At 51.0% G+C, this 16,076-nt stretch overlaps 1 protein-coding gene across 1 annotated transcript; it reads right to left on the bottom strand.

Moving 5' to 3' along the window:
• Nucleotides 1–4,560: 4,560 nt before the first annotated feature.
• LOC103182059 (cartilage oligomeric matrix protein) lies at nucleotides 4,561–15,565 on the bottom strand. Its single transcript, XM_007898912.2, has 19 exons — nucleotides 15,157–15,565; nucleotides 13,402–13,487; nucleotides 12,947–12,998; nucleotides 12,035–12,207; nucleotides 11,624–11,761; nucleotides 11,061–11,138; nucleotides 10,459–10,611; nucleotides 9,966–10,070; nucleotides 9,693–9,800; nucleotides 9,216–9,375; nucleotides 8,538–8,656; nucleotides 8,293–8,345; nucleotides 7,900–8,093; nucleotides 7,365–7,543; nucleotides 6,866–6,914; nucleotides 6,322–6,518; nucleotides 5,777–5,949; nucleotides 5,140–5,279; nucleotides 4,561–4,752 (listed from the first exon to the last, which is right to left on the bottom strand). The coding sequence occupies exons 1-19, from the start codon at nucleotides 15,230–15,232 to the stop codon at nucleotides 4,703–4,705; spliced, it is 2,283 nt and encodes a 760-aa protein (XP_007897103.1). The 5' UTR covers nucleotides 15,233–15,565; the 3' UTR covers nucleotides 4,561–4,702.
• Nucleotides 15,566–16,076: the final 511 nt, after the last annotated feature.

Genomic DNA, 16,076 nt, shown 5'->3' with positions numbered 1-16,076 from the left:
CCCCCTCCCCACCCATTCACTCCCCCACCCTTCCCTTCTCCCCCACCACTCCCACCACATCAGCGAGCCTCTGGTTTCCTTTCTCGTCCACCGATTCCCTTCCCTCTTTTTGCATCGTTCCAGCTCCAAAAGACATGTCGGGGGGCTGTTGGCGTGTCATGTCACGGAGCGGAATCCGAAACATACGTGTTTTATGTGTGTGGTGTGCGAGCGTGCGCGCCTGCGTGGGAGTACGTGTGCGTGTGTCTTGTCATCACTTCCAGGTGAAGTAATGACAGACAGAGCAGAAGGTGGGGGTGGTGAGGGGGGAGCGGGTGCTAGCTCGATAGCAGACCCCCCCCCCGAACCCCTCCTCCCCCCCCCCCTCCCACCCCCTCCCCCCAATCCCTCCTCCCCCCCCTCCCCCCAACCCCTCCTCCCACCACCACCACCGGTCACAGGGTGGTATTGTTTGAGTGTCTTTCCCCATCGTTTCCGGAGATGACGGTCGTTTCCGAGCCGTTGCCAACGTATTTCTCGTGCTGCTTGATATTTATTTTTATACTTGTCAGTGTTTTTTCTCGCCCGTTCTCCTCTGTCTAGCCGCCAGCCCCCTGCCCTCCTCTCCCCATCCCACTCCTCAGAACCCACCTGTTTAATTTCCTTCATTGCTCTTGTTGTGTCCAGCCAAAGCCATTGCCTTGTTGCGTCACGCCGAGAGAGAGACAGAGAGAGTGTCGTGTGTGCGCATGAGAATGCACTGACCTACGAAATGCTAACTGCATGGACAACAGTGATTATATTGCAGCCGATGCCTGTAAGAGACATCTCCTGCACCCTTTCTTTGTGTATTTATTTTATTTTATTTTTCTATACGGATTTTATTTTGGATTTGGGGGGAGGGGGGGGTGGGTGGGCGATACCAGCGTTTACTCCGTCTCTTTCTTTCCCCTCTCCCCCCCCCCCCCCCCCACCCGCTTCCCCTATCTTCCCCCGCCTCCCCAAAAACTACTGCACTTGTGTTTTTTAAGTGGATAATTGTTCAGTGAATGTTTCCCCCAACCGTTCCCCGCTTGTAACTCGGGACACGTAGCTTCCCCCCCACTCCCACACCCCGGTGACGTGTCTTCACCCACCCCCCATTTTAGCACCGGACCCCCAGAAGACCCTCTTCCCGCTGCCCACGACAGCAGCAACTGCCAGTCCCACTCCTTAGCTTCACAGAGAGCGACCATAAAGCTATTTGGTGAAGAAAACAGCAGCAAAAACAAACACACAGAAGCGAAACCATTGGTTCCCAAGCCCCGAGTGTTGGGGTTGAGATGATGAAGGTTTAAAGGTGGCCCCTTCATTTTGAGCTCCCACACTCGTCACTCGAGCCGTCTCAGCTACAGGGCAGGATAGCATTTCATTGTGATCGATCAAAGCTTTTTATTCATTAGCCAGGATGGGTGAGAGAGAAGGTGGGAGCTAATCCCCCTGCACCCACCCGATCCTAGCCTCCACAGTTCCTAACACTAAACCCCACCCCAACCCTGTTTGACTTTGCATGTTGATACCTCGCTGTAAGATGATAGAGTGACACACGTGGAGGGAGACCTGCGCTCAGCTTAACTACCTGAAACACTTTGACTGCCATCGCCTTCGAAAGGGATGTTGAGTGTGGGTGGGGCGGAGGGGGAGGAACTGCTGTGTTCATCTGTACCACTGGTCTCGCAATTCAGCATTAGAAGACTTTCTGCCCACTTTCTAATTGGTGTGAAGCCCCCGGTCCACACCCACTGACCCCCTCCTGACAGTGTCCCTGAGATGAGCCTGGTGTAAGCTTGCTTGCTGTCTGTCACTGACCAGTTGCACTGACATTTTAAGGTCGCTCGGCATTCAAGCAATCTTAGCATCACCTCCAGGAAGTATTTCTTTACACACAGGGTAATCAGCAGCTGGAACCGGTTTACCACAAAGGCTGCCCATTATGGCTGGATCCATTCAAATTTTGAAGACTCAGGTAGATAGATTTTTGTTAGTTCAGGATATCAAGGGAATCGGGGGCATGGGGTGGGAAATGGGAGTTAAGGTACAGATCTGCCGTGGTCTTATAAAATGACTGAAAAGGCTTGAGGGCTGATTGGGCTACTCCTGTTCTATATATATTTATCACGATGGGTGGTTCAGGCCAGGACATTGGACTCATTTAAGAAACGGCTTGATCCTGTAATGGGGAGATGGCAAGGTGGGTGTTCTGGAGGGATGAGATCAAATGGGCCAAAGGGTCTTCTTGATTTGTTCGTTGCCAGTAAATTGTCTTTTTAAGTTTCTTACTGATCCACACCAGCAGCTCTCTCACCCGCCGCCCTCCCTCGCAGACCCACACAACTCGATCACAAATGATTTAGATCAGAACACTAAGGGAGTGTGGCCGCTGTCTGCCTTCTGGTGGCTTATGCGGAGGTACAGGAGCNAAAAAAAAAGTAGCAAAGGGTTTCAACCCCGCCCTATCTCACCCCGATGCAATCCTCTTAAAATAACACTAACAATCACAGCAGCGTTAATACAAGCAGATCGGGTACACCACTCCGGTCAACGAGATCAAGGTTCAGGTCCGTCCAACTTACTTCTTGCTCTGCCCCGTTGTAGTAAAGTGGTGTTCTGTCACCCTCTACAGTCCAAGTGAAGCAAATGCAGGTGTTTAATCCCCCCCCCCACCCCCCCCCACCCCGTCCCCCCCCACCCCCGTCATTGCTCATGTCTGTGTTTCGCTGAGAATATAATCCATTCAACCAAATAATAACTTTTTTTATATTAAAAAAAATAACGGTTTACCTTTAACCTGGCAACAGCACCACAGTTTACTTTTCTTTCTTTTGTTGTTGTGGGATGTTTTCGGATGCCATGTTTGTGTGGATATTCCATTGCGCGATGCGCTATCTCGCAGGTCCGTGCGGGCAAGAGCAGCCACGTGAAGGTTGGGATCCGGTGATAACTCTGTGCAAATTGTAAATAAACTTTGTTTGGATGTTGGATGTGTCTGCCTTGGCCTGACTGACGTCTGCGCGAAACTAAAAAGGAAAAACCTGTAGCGTAGTGGTTAGCACCCTCTCCTCGCAAGCGGGAGGACCTGGGTTCGATTCCCAGGCAGAGCGAAACCTTAGGCAAGGGGTAGGTGGGGTTAGAGGACATGCAAGACGTGGTTCGGTGTTGAGGTGAAATCAATGGGGGTGATTTCAGCCTTTCCTCGTTAGTCTCAGGCTCTTGTTCCCACAGCAACTGCTGTACTGGACGATGTAATGAGCCACAGTTGTGCTGTGAGGTGCTCAAGTGAGACACATGGTCAGGAGAGCAGTGGGAATTCAGCAGTAAAATGTGGAGGCTCTGAGTGCTTTGAAAGGTTTCCCGGGAGCACTGGACCTTTTTGAGTGAAGATAAGCGATCGACCTATCGATTTCCAACTACACCGCTCGACGTCTTTCACCAAGAAAGGTATTGGATGATAGTATCTCTAAGACTGAAGAATTCTAGGCTGGCTTCTCCCTCCACTGCCTCCCCACCCGCTCGCCGTGAAGACACGAGCTGTGGTTACGAGGATGAGTCTCATTCGAACGGTTCGGGTTATGTCCTCGAGGTTACGAGAAGCTGATGAGTGACAGGCTGGGGGACGTGGGGGCGGATAATGAGATAATGTCTAACCCCGTCCTGGGAGTGTGGACAGACAGTGTACGGAGCTTTACTGTGTCCTTAAGCCTGACCTGGGAGTGTGGATGGAGATGGATAGTGTAAAGGGAGCTTTGATGTGTCTGAGCACTTAGAAATATGCCAAGTGTTTTCTTCCCGTTGCAAGAGCGGAGGCCGTTTTCCTTTGCGGGGACCCCCCCCCACATTCATGGATCTTCTTTCTCTCCCCCCTCCCCATACATCAGGGACCGATTGACTTGTTTATGGGTCATTTTAACAACCTGGGGCTACATCCGCGTGTGACATGATGTGAGCAATAAATGACATGATTGGCACGTTAGTTACACTCTGAGATTGGCGGTGAATTCGGATCATTCTTTGTGTGGTGGAGCTTCCAGGTTATCATCATCATCATAATAATCCTTGCATTTGATACAGCGCCTTATCAAGTTTTCGAGACGTCTCAAAGCGCTTCACAGAATATACCGTAAAGTGGATCGACTGTATATTTTGTGGATAAAACACGGCAGCCATTTGCGCGCAGCAGCGTCCCCACAAACAGTCGTGGATTGAGTGATCAATTTTTTTTTAAAAAGAGGGATTATTACCCCCTGGAAAGCAATCCGTCAATTGACTGACAACCGGGTTCCAACTTACTGCTAGGAAAACAGAGGGTTACCCAGGTATGGTCCCCAGGCAGGAACTCCACCCGGGATAGAGCGGGGGTGAGAAGAGCTTGTGTCAGGTTTCACTCTGCAAATAATCTCTGATATAAACCATTTCCCCAGTTAAAGGGGGGCCGCTTGGCGTTCCCGAAATCCTGCACCTCAAATCGTTTCGCCAACAAATCGAGTCGAATTGTCCTGATTTATATCAGTTAACCGGGCCGGACAGGGAGCAGCTTAACCTCAGTTTTTCCAGAAAATCGTTTTAACTTTTATTTATTAAGGGAATTCCAAAGCTTGTGGGTGTGAGAGGTTCATATTCCGCGCCAGGAAAGGGGCCGAGGATTTCACACGGTCTGTTGTTTGGCCGCCATCTCCACTGCCTCTCCTCACAGCTGGTACTGAAGTTGTGTTGCTTGGAAATCTTCTGGGATTGTGTCTAGATTTTTTTTCAAAAAAAAGCAGGAAAAAGGCGAGTGCGATTAGCTGAAGGGCGGTGACTTGAGAGCGCAGACCGTGCCTTTGGTCACCTCCTACCCCTCACATTCCCTTAACCACCCCCACATTCCCGTAACCCCCCCGCCACTTCCTTACCTCCCCCTACACTCCCTTACCTTCCCCCCCCACTCCCTTGCCCCTCCACCTCTCCTGATCCCAGCCCCCAGATTGGGTGCAAATCCTGGATTGTCCAGTGCCAATCGAGGATTTGCACCCCAAACGTCCTCCCATCCTGAAAGGCACTGTGTAAATGCAATCTGTTGTTGTTGTCTGTGGGAAAAGCCAGGCCTGACTGACCCCCTCCCATGAAGCAGCCCCCGTTACTCACCGTTGCAACGATATCGCAGATTGGCCCAGATGATGTTTTCTTGCGAAAAGCAGAAGACCCCCAATCGCCCCCCGCGCATCGTGGTGTCTATGATGATGCCGGAATCAGCCACGATGCCGGGGCCCTCGTAAAATCGAACCCTGGGGCGAGGATATATGGTATAATAATAATAATAATCCTTGCTTATGATATAGTGCTTTTCACGTCTTCTCGACGTCCCAAAGCGCTTCACAGAATAGACTGTAAAGTGAATTGACTGTATATTTGTGGGGGAACGCGGCAGCCAATAGCGCACAGCAATGAGTGTCCCACAAACAGTCGTGGATTGAAAATAACCAATTAATTATTATTTTTGAGGGATTATTATTGGGTGTGTGGAGTAAGGAAACTCGCCTGGAATTGAACCCAGCTCTCTCGCTTGCAAGGCGAGTGCTCTAACCGCTGAGATACAGGACGCCACCGGAGGGGAGGTATTGGAGGGGAGCGGGTGTCAGTGATAACACGACAAAGAGATCAGATCAGGTGGAGGATTGGCGGTCAGGACTTCAGGAGAAACTTCCCCTTCTCTTTCCCGTTTACAGCCGAGGGGGGTCTTTAAAAGCAAGGCAAGTATTCTTATCTAACGGCCGCTGTGTACCTGATGTAGCCGACCTGCGGCCGGTGCTGTAGGAACCAGCGGTAGGAAGTCTTGTCTTTCCAGCCCACGTTCCTGGGATCTTTCCACAGGAGCCGGACCTGGTCGCTGGTGTCTCCCGTGTGCCACAGCGAGTTCCTCAGCTGCTCCCCCGGCCCCGACTTAGATTTCACCGCCTGAGAGAGTGAGGGAGAAAGATCAGGGATGTGGAACAGACTCCCTAGGGAGACGGTGGAAGTGGAAAGTGTCGATAGATTTCTGTTGCAGAATAATATTTAGAGATATGTAGATAGTTTGGGTCACGACATGTGAAGCAACAGTTAAACACCAGTACTGAATACAGTCAAGTATTTCTCAATACAATTAGCATCATTCTTCCACATGTAACAGTTGTTGGTCAGTGCACTGTAGAGAGGGGGAATCACTGGAGTGAGCAAAAACACTATGGGAGGGGGTCAACAGGAGTTTGTGACCACCTTGTTATAGAGACATAGCACAGAAACTCGGTGGTGAGGAGGGTCCCACATCGGGCCCTTGGCTGCCCTCACCTTGAGCTGAATGCCCGGCTCCGCCACCGCCCGGAAGGGGTTGGCCTGCCAGTAGGTCTGCTCCGTCTGTTTCCACATCACCACGTAGAAGCTGGCGCTGTCCTGGTAGCCGAATATAAACCCCGCGTAGTCATCATCCGTAGCCGTGTTCACATGAAACGTCCCCTCAAAATCCACCCCGTTAAAGGCGGTGTAGCCTGCCGGGGAGAGAGAGAGGCGCACGGTTAACCTTCAGCATTCTGTTTCCCCCACTCCCCCCCCCCCCCCCACCAACACTTTACTGGAGCGTTAGCCTAGACTGTGAGGAGTTATAATAATAAAAATCCTTGCATTTGATATAGTGCCTTATCATGTCATTTGAGACAACAACTTGTGATATTTATATAGCGCCCTTCGCACAGGGTAATGTCCCAGAGCGCTTCACAGGATATATTGTAAAGAGTTTGGTGAGATGCGGGGAAGGGGGTGGGTGGTGGTGGGGTGGGGGGGGCAGGTGGGAGAGGGAGATATATATATAGAGAAAGAGAGAGAGATTGGTTCTTACCTACAGCGAGCCCCGGGTCACTGTTCATTGTCTGAACAATCTCCATCCCCTGCAACAATAAACGTCGAGGATCAGTCACACGGAAAGATTCCCTATGCATTCCTGTTTCCTTGGGCTGTGGCCGAGTCCCAGGAATAGATAAATAATAATAATACTTGCGTTTGACACACCCGCCTTATCGCGTCATCGCGACGTCTCAAAGCGCTTCACAGGGTATACTGTAAAGTGGAGTGACTGTGTATCTTGTGTGCCATCAAAGCACCTGTCAGGAAATCACCGTCCGGCGTTCGTAGTGAGAGGAGCGCGGAGAGAAACAACAAGCTCAGCTCCTGCCACAAGTATTAAGGGTTTCCGCGGACCTAATTTGCACTATTTCCATTTCTTAACAAGAAATAAGCGATCGCCGGGTTTTTAAAGTGCTAAGAGGACCGACCACTTTGTGAGGGCTCAGAAATCGTGTCGGTTGGAGCCGGCTGAGCGGATTGGGGGCCAAACCCACCTGGTTGAGGACCACCCAGTTGGGGTCGATCTGAGCCTCGCCCTCGGGGTCCAGGACCACCGTCTGATAGACCCTGAAGTCGGTCAGTGTGATCTGGGCGTTCTCGGGGCACATGTCAATCACGTCGATCACCTTGTCGTCGTCAAAGTCGCCTTGGCACGCGTCGCCCGTCCCGTCATCTGCGGCCAGAGGAGGGCGCTGTTACCACCACTAAGAACCCCTGCAGCGCCTTATCAGGTCTTAGAGGCGTCTCAAAGCGCTTCACAGGTTACGCTGTAAAGTAGAGCCTTTAGTGACTTGCGCTTTCCTTCCTTCCTCTCTCTCTTTCTTTCCCTGTATTTCTCTGCTTTCTCTGCAAAGGCTGTCCTTGTCTCTGATAGCCAGACACGCACTCTCCCGCTCCGTCACTCTCTCTGTCTCTATCCTTCCCCTCCCAACGACATTCCTCTCGCTCCCTCTTCTATCTCCCCAACCACCCACCCCTTCACCCCCACTCCCCCTTGTCCAACCCCCAACCCCCACCCCGGGGTCTCACTGTCTTGGTCCTCCTGGCCGGGGTTGGCGACAAGACGGCAGTTGTCGGGACCGGGGGGTTTGTTGTCAGGGATTCCATCGTCGTCGTCATCATCGTCGCACTCGTCCCCCAGCCCGTCGGAGTCGGTGTCCAGTTGGCTGCTGTTAATCACCGTCGGGCAGTTATCCCGTGTGTCCTGATGTCCGTCCCCATCACTGCCCCCGAGACACACAGACAAGACACATTACAGCTTCACCAACATCCTCTCAACCCCACCTGCGCTCACACCTGTACACACTTACACTGACCCAAATACTCACATACACGCTCACACACACACATATACACACAACTCACACTCAACAACAACACACCCCTCACCCCCCCCCCCCCCCCTTGCTCCGGTTCCCCTACCTGTCAGTGTTGGTGTCACAGGAATCCCCAACGAGATCATCATCAACATCCAACTGGAGAAAAAAACACACAAATGTCAAATCAGCGGATTCCTGACCGGCTCCTGGGAAATCCACGGAGATTGATTCCAGTGGGAACAGTTCCCAGATTTGCTGAAATCTCTCTCCGCTCACACCTGGTCTTAATGCTCCTCGTTGCTGGCAGGACAATGTGGGGGTGGGTGGGGGGGGCTATGGGGGGATTACCTGGTCAGGGTTCCTGATGTTAGGGCAGCTGTCACATGCGTCTCCCACTCCATCATTATCCCGATCAACTTGCGCTCGGTTCGGAACGCTCTCGCAGTTGTCCAGAATGTTAGTGATCCCTACAGACAGAGGAAAAGCTTCGTCACTCCTGTGGTCAGGGAAGAGGAGAAGGCATGAGGGGGGTGGGAATAACAGCTTCAATACAATGGAGTCCCGTACTGTTGTGGTTAGAGCGTTCGCCGGCAAGCCAGGTCTGATTCCCGGGCAGGGCGAAACCTTAGGCAAGTTTCCTGTTTACCAGCAGAAAGTAGGAACCCTGTTGTTAACCAATTGGCAGATCACCTTCGGGGGGTAATAATTCCTCCAAAATAAAATAAAAACTTGGGTCACTCAATCCCCAACTGTTTGTGGGACGCTGCTGTGCGCAATTGACTGTCGTGTTTTGCCCACAACATACACGGTGAATTAAATTTGCAGTATAACCCTGTGACGCACTTTGAGACGTCTCAACGACTTGATAAGGCGCTATATCAAATGCAAAGATTATTATTGCCATTGCTACTACTGTGATGTGTGTTCTGTCGAGGGTTCTGGGAAGCTGTGTAAACACAAGTTGATGTTGTCGTCGTTGTTCGCCCCTCGAGCTGCCGGGTTTCCCTGCGTCGTGGTTTCTCTCACCGTCTCCGTCCATGTCACTGTCACAAGCGTCGCCTTTGCCGTCGTTGTCGATGTCCTTCTGATTGTTGTTGATGGTCAGCCGGCAGTTGTCGCAGGCGTCCCCGAAATTGTCCTGATCCACGTTCCGCTGTCCGACATTGGGCACCAGCACACAGTTATCCTGCCAGAGAGAGAGAGAGAGAGACCGGATCGTGTTACTCTCATCAGTGCTTAACACCAGCGATATCCCTCTCTGTCCCCGGTCAGCCTCAAAATCCGGAGTGAGTTTGCCTGTTTCTAACTGGACTCACAAGCCTCAGGGCTCAATCTCCCCCCAAGGCAACACTGGACAAGTTGCACTCACTCTCTGTCTTCGGTTTGGTCACTCAATCCACTGCTGCGCGCAATTCTCCCAGTGATTCTCTCCCCCCCCCCCACCCCCCGACCCTCTTCCCGCCCGTCCGAGGCTGGATTTCCTCTCGACGACCACACACCCACCTCGACGTTTGGGATTCCGTCGCCATCAGCGTCCTCGTCGCATGCGTTTCCGTACCCATCCCCGTCAGCGTCCTCCTGGCCGGAGTTCGGGACCATCACACAGTTATCCTGAAACACGGAATGCGTCGGTCAGCAACGAGAGAAAAGAGAGAACTTTTTGCAAAATACACCAGGAAAACAAGATCAGAGATCACACATAGTTTTTTCACTCTGCCCCCCACCACCCACCCTCCCATTGCCCCCACACCGCGCCCCTCNGGGGCGTCCTCCTACCTTTTGACAGTTCCGCTCCGAGCAAGCCTGCGACTCGTCAGGAAACCCGTCGATGTCAGTATCTTTCCCGCACACGTAGCCGTTCCCGGCCCAGCCGATCGCACACTGGGAGCGAACGAGAGCCAGAGTTAGTGGGACGTCGCCGTGCGCAATCGGCTGCCGCGTTTCGCCCACGAAACTCGCCGTCGCTCCACTTTTACAATATGTTCTGTGAAGCGACGTGACGAGGCGCGATATCAAATCCAAGGATTGTTATGTATTGAAGAGGCCTGTGAGGAGCTGTGGCAAACGCAGGGATTATTATCATCTTTATTATTATCATCATTATTATTTCCTTATTACGTCTGTTGAACTTGCGGACAGTTTATGTAAGCGCGGACTCTCACTTGTATCTCGAAACCCACCCTCAGACCCCAGACACCTCCCCCCAGACCCTGGCCCCCTCCCCTCCACCACTCCGCCGCCCACCACCGCCGCCCCCTCGGGTGCTCACGTTGCAGATGATGCTTCGGTCACGCCCGATGCTGCACTCGCCGTTTATATGGCAGGGGTTGGGGGCTCCGTTGGCACAGCTCCTCTTGAGACGGCAACCCTGGGTCTGGTCTCCCAGGTATCCCGATTTACACGCTCCACAACGGAATGATCCCTATAGGGAGAGAGAAGGAGAGAAACACAGGAGTCAGCAGCCGGGCACCAGGTTAACCGGGCTTATCCTTGAACGGGAACACGTCAACCTCGTTCAGTTAACCTTCCGTTCAAGGGGTGTAGGACACGGCAGGATTGTTGAATGGGATCCCCGTAGCGTAGTGGTCAGAGCACTCGCCTCGCGAGCGAGAGGACCCGGGTTCGACTCCCGGGTCAGGGCAAAATGTTGGACAAGTTTCCTTACCCACACGCACACAGGTGAATTACCCCACCCCTGAGATCCACAAACTCAACCTTGTGGACAAACTCTGCTCTGTAATGTAGTGAGACACCTGTGTGGGGGGACGCTGTCAAAGGCCTGGGGGTGGGGGGGGTGGGGAGCAGTGTTACCCAGCTACACTGAAGCATGCAAGTGATTGATCAATCAATCGATCGGAGTCTATCACTTACCTGTACGTTGGTGCAGATGGAGTTGGGGTCACAGCCCCCGTTGTGCCCGTCCTCGCACTCATCAATATCGTTACAAACCTGAGTGAGGGAACGGGGAGAGAAGAGAACAAAAGCAGTAACATTGAGCCCATCGATTACTCCACAGCCCACGAGTGACCCACTGCCTCCTTCCCTCTCCCCCACCACTACAAAATTCCACATCCGTTCCCCAATTCCGTATCCCGTGAAGCGATTCGAGACATCTCATCGACGTGATAAGACCCTGTATCAAATGTCCTGTAGTGGTTAGAGCGCTCGCCTCACAAGCGAGAGGACCCTGGGTTTGATTCCCAGGCAGGGCAAAAAGCCGGGCAAGTTTCAATTGGCTGCCACGTTTCACCCACAAAATACACAGTCACTCCACTTTACAGTGTATCTCGTGAAGCGCTTTGAGATGTCTCGATGACGTGATCAGGCGCCGTATCAAATGCAAGGATTATTATAATTATTATTGTTGTGAGTGACACACGGTGTCACCGAGCTGACGGGATCTGTTTTATCGCCCGTGACCATTGGCTCCTCACCTGTTTGTTCATCTGGGCGAAGGTCTCTCCCTCTCCCCCAAACCTGGAGCCGGTGAAGCCACTGGGACACGCCTCACACCGGAAACCCGGGGACGTGTTTATACATCGAACCCGTCTGAAGCAGGGTTTCATCCGGCACTGAGAGAGAGAGACGCAGGTCACACTCACTCTTAATTGTGCTGTGTTTTGCTGGATTGAGCTGAGTTACCAGCGCTCGGGGACTCTAACCTGCGCGTGGGGAGCTATATAAATGCAAGCTGTTGTAGATGTTGTTGGGTTATGTGTACGCTAGGCTGTATTTTGCTGTCTTAAGCGCTCTGAGACGCTACCCTGAGTGGGGGGACCTATATAAGTGGTGGCGGTCGTCGTTGTTGTTGTGCTGTGCTGGAATGTAACGTGCTGTATTCCCACCTCATCCACATCAGTGCAGTGCGTCCCATTCCCCGTAAAACCCTCCGGACAAGCTCCGCACTTGAATCCGTCGACTGAATTGGTGCACAGGACCCCAGGGAAGCAGGGGCTGGAGCCACAGCCTCCGTAGGGATACTGGGTGATCGGGGGATGCTTCCCCTCTTTGTTAAGCCCTGGAGATGGGAGAGAACCATAGATGGTCACATCCCTAGCTTCCAATCATCCCTGCCCTACAGCGAGGTCAGGAGATACACAAGGGGTTTAACCCATGGAATCATAGAATATTACAACAGAGAAGGAGGCCACTCGGCTATTTTACCTGTGCCAGCTCTTTGAAAGAGCTGCCAACTCGTCCCGTTCACCCCATAGCCCTTCACATACTTCCTTTTTAAGTACCTTTCCAATTCCCTTTTGAAACTTACAGTATTGTCGAATCCGCTTCCAGGCAGCGCATTAGAGACTGTAACAACTCTCTGGGTAAAAAAAAAACATTTCTCCTTGTCTCTGAGACAGGTATAGATAAGGTTTTGGTTAGAAAATAATATCTCGGGATACAATCCAATGTATAGTTTGGGAGATGGACGTGTGAAAGCCAGGATGGTGGAAGGTGAACTTGATCTTTTTTCGCCAGCAAATTCTTATGCTCTCATGAGGTCACTGGGGGAGTGTTGAGCCTTGGGGTGAGGACATTGAGACCGACACCCCCTCCTCTCCCCCACCCACCCCAGCCCACCCCACCGCTCGTCCTGCTGCAATGAGTCGGATTGGGGCTGAGCTTAAGGTAGACCCCAGAAGCAAGACACTGATGGTCTGACCTGCCTCCCCACCCCCCCACCACCACCACCCCACCGCCACCCACACAGAGGACATCACTGAACCAATCTCCTGGACCTCATCGAAGAACACACTCACCACAGGCATCGCACTCGGCCACCGTGTTCTTCAGGAAGACGATCTCCTTCACCTACAAAACACAACAAAAATAATAATAATAATCCTTGGATTTGATACAGCGCCTTATCACTTCGGTGAGACGTCTCAAAGCGCTTCACAGGATACACCGGAAAGTGAATTGTGTGCTTTGTGGGTGAAACCGGCAGCTAATTGTGCACAGCAGCATCTAACAAACAGTCGTGGATTGAGTGACCATATATTGGGGGGGGGGTGGAGGTCGCAGAACTAAGCAACGTACACAACACAGGACAAACCACTGCCTGATTCTACGTGTGTGTTTGTTTGCTCAGCGCCTTAGGACGTCCTCCCCGACGCGAATGCAAATCGTGGTTGTTGTTGCTCAATTCGCAACAGGAGAGGCTTTGGAAAGATGGAGACACAGGTGGGATTGACAGCTGTCAGGGAAACATTACCTGTGACTTCAGCAGCTCCTTGATCTCCGCCAGCTCCTGGTTTGTCTGCAGCATCTGGGAGAGCATCTGACGGGCAATCGCGTCTCCTACAGAGAGAGATAGAGAGAGAGAGTGCAAACAGCCAGAGCCACGCACACACACCAAAGGGCTCCCCAAACCATCTCCTCCCACAGGTCACACGCCCTCCCTTCCCTCCTGAGTTACTGCAGCTCCGTGTCGGGCTCAGTCACTCCTCACAACCTGTGTCCTGTGTTACTGACTGTATCTCTGCTGATTTTCCTCTTGCTCCCTCGCACTCATGTATAATTTTGTCACTCAATCCACGACTGCTTGTGCGCAATTGGTTGCCGGGTTTCGCCTACAAAGTACGCAATCAATCCACTTTACAACATATTCTGTGAAGCGCTTTGAGACGTGATAAGGGAACTCAAGAGCCAGGATGATTATTATTATAGCAGCTTATCACATCATCAAGACGCCTCGAAGGGCTTCGCAGGATATACTGTCACGTGCAGTGAGTGTGTATTTTGTGGGCGAAACGCGGCAGATAGTTTGCGCACAGCAGCATCCCACAAACAGCCATGGAGCGAGTAACCTTTTTATTTTGGGGGGATTTGTTGGCTTGGGACACTTGGCTGGGACACTTGGAGCTGGCTGGCCGTTTCCTGTTCCATGTTTTTGCAATGTTTTTAACATGACCTCACGCATGGAACTACAAACAGGAACGCTTCCAACTTTCAGACGCTGGTGAGGGAACTCAAGACAACTTCACATTGCTTCTGTTTACTGTGCAGTGTCGGGAACCCGCGTCTCACTTTCCCAACGCACCCCACAGCTGAGAAAAGGGGCTGCTGGGGCGGAGAGAGGAGAGCGGAAAGGATGGAAGAATGTGAAGAAAAGAAATGAAGAAGACGGAGGAGAGGTGAGAGTTGAGGAACCGTGAATAGGGTTAAATATCTGTCCCGTGTCACTGTTGGCAAAGAGATGTGCCCTGGTTAGCAATAGCACAATAATAATCCTTGCAATTGATATAGTTCCTTGAGAGACATCTCAACAGGATATACTGTGAAGTGGATTGACTGTGTATTTTGTGAGTGAAACACAGCAGCCAATTTGCTGAGAAATTACATCTCAACCGTTCTGAATTAGTCAATTCACTTCACAGTATATCCCCCCCCCCACCCACACACACATTAGAAACACACAGCCAGAGGTGGGATTTGGTTCGATTTCATTTCAAATATACAGTCAATTCACTTCACAGTATATCCTGTGAAGCGCTCTGAGACTCCTTGAAGACATGATAAGGCGCTGTATCAAATGCAATGATTATTATTATCATCATTATTATTAAACAGAAAATCCTGTTGTGACAATACATTTCAGGGAAGAGATTAACAAATCTTCTGCCTATGGCGATTCTGGACAGTGTTTCACTGGAGATCAATCAGGTTTTGAGCACATAATTATCCCCCACTCTTCCCATCGTTTTACACTTCAAATTGATTTACTTTTCCTTCATTCCCATTGGAAAATCAAGAAAATTCCCCCCCCTCCACCCCACACCCAAACAAAAAATGGACCCGGCTCAATGCCTCAATCCCAAACTAAAAGTGGAACGAATTCACAATTCGCTAAATGATAAAATTCGGATTATTGCCCAATCAACAACTACGACAACAGGTTGTTATATGGTGCCCCTCATTGCAGGGTAGGGTTCCAGAGCACAAGAAGGATTCACTATGTTCACCTTACCTGGGGAGTTCTGGAACTGACAGGAGCTGAAATGGTACAGCAAAGCGGAAATCAATATGAAGAATTTCTGCTTCATGTTTCCAGTTGTTTTTCTGCTGTGGTTTTGTGGCGACTGTTTCGAAGTTGATTGTAATTCTGTGAACTTTCATGTGTGTACGTTTGCGAAGTTAACCAGTGTTCAGCATTCTCTGTCTCTGTCTCTCACTCACTCACTCTCTCTCTCTCTCTCTGTCTACGAATGTTTGCTGCTTTTCCAATCTGCCCACTTTTTATTTGCTCCGATTTCTGTCGGAGTGACATCATTTACTGGCATTAAATTGCGGCACGCAACCTTTTTTTTTTCCAAAACAAAAACAAAATAGGTTTGAAATCGCCCCTTGGACCAGCATGAAAGCAGCGGCAGGCATTTCAATCTAATTTCATTTCATTTCCTGCCTGTATCTCTGAGCCAGTTTCATTCCAAGGCTCCCTTCTCCTCCTTCTATCCCTCCAGGGGTAATAATCCCTCCAGGAAAAAAATGTGGTCAATCAATCCACGACAGTTTGTGGGACATTGCTGTGCATAATTGGCTGCCGTCTTTGTTATTTGGTGAATTGTCGGCCAGGACACCGGGAGAGAGAAAAACTCCCTTCTCTTTTCGAATAGCGACGCAGAATTTTTAACATCCACCTGAACAGGTAACCTTCGATGGAAACTTGAATCAAAACCTGTTGGGAAAGGGGATCAGGAGACGAAAGGATGAGGACAAACTGCAGTAGATTGGCCGAGGCCTGAAATTCCGCCAGTATTCATCTTGTGTGAGATCATTTTTGTCTCGACCTTTAAAGATGATGCAGAAGTGTGGAAAATTCTTCAATCCAATCCTGAGTTTGGAAAAAAACGGTTTCTTTTTATAAGGGAATTGCGGGCGGAGGGGAAA

The sequence above is a fragment of the Callorhinchus milii genome, unplaced genomic scaffold, assembly GCF_018977255.1.
Source record: "Callorhinchus milii isolate IMCB2004 unplaced genomic scaffold, IMCB_Cmil_1.0 Scaffold21, whole genome shotgun sequence".
Taxonomy (NCBI): Eukaryota; Metazoa; Chordata; class Chondrichthyes; order Chimaeriformes; family Callorhinchidae; genus Callorhinchus; species Callorhinchus milii.
This window is presented reverse-complemented; position numbering and strand designations above follow the sequence as displayed.